Source organism: Sinocyclocheilus grahami, unplaced genomic scaffold (genome assembly GCF_001515645.1).
Source record: "Sinocyclocheilus grahami isolate Dianchi unplaced genomic scaffold, SAMN03320097.WGS_v1.1 scaffold20.1, whole genome shotgun sequence".
In the NCBI taxonomy this organism is placed as follows: domain Eukaryota; kingdom Metazoa; phylum Chordata; class Actinopteri; order Cypriniformes; family Cyprinidae; genus Sinocyclocheilus; species Sinocyclocheilus grahami.
Window position 1 is genome coordinate 2,617,438 of NW_015505199.1, and position 5,866 is coordinate 2,623,303.

At 39.6% G+C, this 5,866-nt stretch overlaps 1 protein-coding gene across 1 annotated transcript in view; it reads left to right on the forward strand.

The window, feature by feature from the left end:
* The window catches only part of LOC107556337 (protein diaphanous homolog 3-like), a 215,796-nt gene that overhangs the window by 79,607 nt on the left and 130,323 nt on the right, over positions 1-5,866 (forward strand). The window contains exon 12 of the mRNA XM_016239434.1: positions 2,843-2,937. Within this exon, the coding sequence (XP_016094920.1) occupies positions 2,843-2,937 (95 nt within the window). The remainder of the gene's footprint in view (positions 1-2,842; positions 2,938-5,866) is intronic.

Sequence of the window (5,866 nt, forward strand, 5' to 3'; positions counted from 1 at the left end):
TTTTTGTCTTTTTTTTTTTTTTTTTTTTTTGGCTAGAAGAATTTATGAATGGCCGGTAACTTAAAAATTTAGTAGCCAAATTGGCTGGTGAGTGAAAAAGTTCATTTCAATCCCTGTATACAGTATATATATATAAATAGCTGTGTCTCATTTAGAAGGCTGCGCCCTCCGGAGGTCGCATTTGAAGGCTGCATACGTCATCGAGGGTGTCTCATTTCAGAAAAGCAAGTGGGGCACTCCGAATGCGACCTTCTTTCACAGGAATTCGGAGGATGCATGAGGTGTATCCTTTGCTGCTACAGGTAACCCCCAATTATTTGCGTCGCCGTAAACAACTGTTGTTCATTTGAAAAATGCTGGCGCCGGCAGATGTACACACAAGCGCAGATGTGGTGTTTACAACTTGCCTTAAATCGCCTCGGTAAAAACGGATAAACTTTGTTTTTAATATCCTCCTCCTTTTTTCAGATGTCTGCTGTATGTACACTGCAGCTCCTCAATGAACAAAATAAAACGAAGTAAAAAGTAAAAGCATTTTTTTTTTTCAAATTACTTTCCAAATTTAGAAAATGTTTTCCTTCATTTAAGTAGTGTGAGAGCGCAACGATGCTCTAAATGTGTTGGCATAGTAACGTAGCGTATAGGACACTTTGTATATGCATCCTACAGAGGATGCGACCTCCAGAGGATTCGACCTCCGGAGGGCGCAGCCTTCTAAATAAGACACAGCTAGGAACGGTTTTTATTTTCTGCGATGTCGCAGCAGGAACAACATACAAAATATGACAGTGATAATCTCAGGTAATGATTATGTGCTTTATTCAATGTTAAAAGTGTCTAATCTTTATAGCCATAGTGAAAGCAAAAATATATATTTGACCTCAGATCTTGGAAATAAATTAAAGCAAACTTGTACGTTAAAATAGTGAACTCACTGCGAACCAACATGTGTATTCCATAACAAAGATATCAGTCAGTTACTCACTCACTCACTCACTCACTCACTCAAAACTGTTCAGTCCATTCACATTTGAGTCATCTATTTTCCTTGTCCACTTTTCTTTTCTATACACTCGCTGTCACATCGAATAATGATTAAAATAGAGTCTGGGTACCTTTGCTCCATTTCAGTTATTTGTTCGGCCAGCTGTTGCATCGCGGCGCTCACGCACGCGTCCGGAGGCACGTACACATTCATAAGAATGAAAGAGGAAAACTCCCGCGGCGAGTAGAACGGTTTACAGTTTATGATGAGTGCCTCTAAATTAGGACAGCATACCTTTTTCAGCGTTGTTACATCTGAATACCAACTTTCGTTGATGTAGAAACACAATCCACCACCTCTGGTTTTCCCCGTTAACTCCGCAATGCGATCCGCTCTGAACAGCTGGTAGCCCGGCAGATGAAGCGCGTTGTCCGGAATGGCTTCACTCAGCCAGGTTTCACTGAAGCACAGTGCAGCAGAGTTTGAAAAGTCCTTGTTGGTGCGGGTGAGGAGAAGTTCATCCGTTTTGTTAGGAAGGGAACGGACATTCGCGAGATGAATGCTTGGGAGCGCAGTCCGAAAGCCGCGCGTGCGAAGCTTCACCAGGGCGCCGGCGCGTTTCCCTCTTCTGCGTCTGCACGCGCGTTTGAACAACACCGCTGTACCTCCGACTAGAATGTCCAACAAAACGTCCGAATAATCAAAAACCAGAAAAATGTTGTCCGGGATGTGCTGCTTAATGTTAAGGAGTTCGTCTCTGGTAAAACTTATAGAAGAAGAATGACAAAACACAGAACAAACAAACAAAAACAATAGAAGTTAATGTAGCTTTCTGATGCTGCGTTTGAATATTTATGCCACATTATTTGAAATTAGCACGTGCCAAACTTTTTTCCTCTCACGGGCCAGATGTGGCCTGCGGGCCGCCTATTTAGGAACCCTGGCATCGACCAACAATGACAAACATAGTACAGATGAGCTGAAAAAATACTGTAATGTTTTAGACTTGTCTTTTCTCTTTCATTTTTGATGATTTTGTTTTTGTTTTGAAAACAATATTAAAAAGTTATTTCCATACTGCTTTTTCTGTATAGAAAGGTATGTGGATCAAAACAAGTTTTCAGGTGTCCTTTTTTTCCTCATGTCCTTCCTTTCTTTCTTTCTCAGAACCTTGACGTATACAATAACACCTGTCTTGTGCTGTTATATGCAATATCTTGTCTCTCTCTTTCTCTTTCGCACACACTTCTCTTTGCACCTGTTTTCAAAAACTTTTAAACCGCTTTTCCCTCCTCTTCCTTTTCTCTTTATCTGTCTTTCATTTGCATGTATTTTCACTAATTCATTTGTCGGAGTGTCTCTGTGGCAATAAGCAGAGTTCTGTAATAAAAGGGAAAGGGAGAAATGTAATGTTTCGGTCCCAGCTGAACACCCCGGCAGTCAGATCACTGTCCCTCACCCTTTTCTGTCATTCACTAACTTATTCTCTCACCTTCCCTTTATTGCCGTTCTTCTGAAATCGGATTTTAGCTCAGGAATTGTGAGTATTTGTGACAAAAGCAGGCAGAGGTGAAAACCCTGCTGTCTTGATATATGAATGTTATCTTGATACTGCTGAAGTTCTCGTCTGGCCCTCGTCTCAACTAGTTGAAGTAAGTTTCAAATGCAGAAGACATCAAGCTCATTCATTCTTTTTTTTATCAGATATTATCACCATGCAGTGGACACACACATGCACACAAAACAAAGAGCGTGTGTGGCCTGTTGATGAATTACTGCAGGGAGATCTTGATGCAATCTCTCTCTCTCTCTCTCTCTCTCTCTCTCTCTCTCTCTCTCTCTCTCTCAAACCTTTAGCCATTTTCCTGGGGTCATTCCGTATGCCCTACGAGGAGATCAGGAGAATTATTTTAGAGGTGGACGAGGATCAGCTGACTGAGCCCATGATCCAGGTAACATCACCTCTCATCACCATTCATGACCTTTCAAGCATGCACATGTTCAAAGAATACTGCCTAAAATGTGAAGAATTCAGGGTGCATTTTTCAGCAGCCTGGTTAACGGATTGCACACCCATGTAATGGGCTGCTTGTACAGTATAACTGATACTTGGTAACCAGGCCAGGTATTCTGAATACTGTGAATGGTAGAAATGAAAGGTTTTCTCCCTTTGTATATATACGTGTGTATATACGTGTGTATATATATATATATATAACTTACTCTCCTTGTCTCTTCTTTATTTCTTCATTTTTTGGAACTTCATGGATGTAAACCAAACAAATGACGCATGCTAAAAAAGCCTGGCACCAGAGCAATTAAACAGCTTCCCACTATGCAATACTTGAGTTAAAATAAGTCTCATAACAGTAAGTAGTGATAGTTTGACTTATATGTAAAATAGCATATGTTTGCACACCTGTGATAGCGTGAATGACCACTGACCACACATCACTTCTACAGTAATTGTGCTTTGTTTCTGAGCAACCGTAAACAAGTAACACAGTGCTTACACCGGACACATGCAGTGTGCACATCAGAACTAAATTGCTGCCATTATAATCAAGGAAACTATCTACACTAGAAGCACCTGACTGAGTCAATACACACTATTGATTTTTATAAATCGCATTATAGTAATACTGCACAGCAGCATAGCAGAATCTGTTGGTTAGAATATTTCTACTGTTGCGTGGTTTAAATGCATAAATTTCATTTTTGTGTTTATACATTAAACATTCTCTCTCCCTTTGATTTTCCCCTGCTTTTTATCATCCAGCACTGATGTCAGGCTCAGCTTTATGTATTCATCAGTAGCTCAGTTCACAGCAGGTTTCATTCACTATTATAGTTTTAAAATATCCACTACTTTTTAAGTGATTGTTTAAATGGTTTTTAAACAATCACTTAATATTCAATCAGTTTCTGTTCTAACTTTTTCATCGTTTGAAGTACAGTGTGTAGCATTACAGTCTACTTCATCCCTGCTGTTCTGTCCTCTCATCTATAGGCCACCTAATGTTGGAAGTACTAGTGAGTTTTCTGAATTTTTAACTTTTGTTGCCCAGTTGTATGATCATATGTTGCTACTGGGTGATTTTAATATACATCTTTGCTGCCCGGGGCGTCCTTTGGTTGCTGAGTTTTGTAATATCTTGGACTCGTTCGGATTTTCTCAACATATAAATCAAGCAACTCATGTTCTTGGTCACATACTTCACCTTATTATGTCATATGGTTCTTCTGTAGTTGATGTTGTCATTGATGATGCTTCCTTCTCTGATCACAAACCCATTCTTTTTAAGGTTCCTGCTGTAACCTCTGCTACTGTGAATAAGCCTGCTGGTTTTTATTCTCGTTTTATAAACTCACTGACTGTTTCTCAGTTCAATGAAGATTATTTAGCTAATGCTGTTGAAAAATCTATCTTGCATGCTGCAAAGGCGTCCTATGGGCCTGACGATTTGATTTCTCTGTTTTACACAGTTTGTTCTAATATCTTAGATTCTATTGCTCCTTTTAAAATGAAACAACCAAAGATCAAATCTTATTACTGGTTGGATGACAATGCTCACTATCTTAGACAGGCATGCCGTAAAGCAGAGAGGAGATGACTGGAAGCATGATCGTCTGACTGTCTCTCTTGAGATTTTTAAAGAGTGTCTGGTTAATTTTCAGAGCGCTGCTAAATCAGCTAGATCAAAATATTTTTCAGAACTGATTACTGCACACTGTCATAGACCTAGGGTTTTATTCTCCACAATAATTCAGTAATTAATCCGAATCACCAGTTTTCTAGGGAGCTGTCAGCAGAGCTTTGTGAGACATTTTTGAGAGTTTTTGTTGACAAAGCGAGTGCAATTCGCTTATCTTTTACTTCACAGCTCTCAGACCTGTCTTTGAACTCGCCTGCTAGTCCATTTTCATTTAGTCATTTTCAACATGTCTCTTTAATGGAACTTTCCGATCTTGTTAACAAAATGAAGTCTACTAACTCCTCACTGGATGTTGTTCCTTCTGAGATCATAAAAGCAGCTTTTCCAGTAATTGGCCCTAGTGTCCAAGTGTTGATTAACTCATCTTTGGACACTGGTGTGGTTCCGAACTGCTTTAAGCATGCGGTTGTTCACCCTTTGCAAAGTTGCTTTAACAATTTTCGGCCTGTCTCAAAGTTATCATTTTTGTCAAAGATTTTGGGGAAAGTTGTGCAATTACAGTTGATCACATTCTTAAATACAGCTAATTTATTAGAACCTTTTCAATCTGGTTTCACTGCTTATCACAGTACGGAGTCTGCTTTGCTTAAAGTGTTCAATGATATTTTGGTTGCAGTTGTTGCCAGTAAAAATGCTGTATTGATTCTACTGGATCTTACAGCTGCCTTTGATACCATGAATCATAATGTTCTTATTCGCCGTTTAGAACATTTGATCGGTATCAGGGGCACAACCTTACGATGGTTCAGCTCATATCTCAAAGACAGGTCTTTTTCTGTGGAGCTAGGCAAGTTTTCCTCATCATCTGCCCCAATTATTAGTGGAATACCTCAGGGCTCTATTTTGGGACCGGTTCTTTTTAACTTATATATGCGCCCTCTGGGGGATATTATCAGGAAGCACAATGTTTCGTTTCATTTATATGCTGACGATACGCAGTTGTACCTCCCACTAAAAGCTGGTGATTCCATTCCGCCATTGCTGGAATGTATCTCAGATATTAAAAAATGGTTCTCCAACTCAATGAGAACAAAACAGAAATGATTGTTTTTGGTCCCCAAAAAATGAGAATGGATATTATTGAGGAGCTGGGCAATCATTTCCCCTCCATTTCCTCACAGGATAGAAACCTGGGCGTCATCATAGACTCAGAATTATGTTTGTC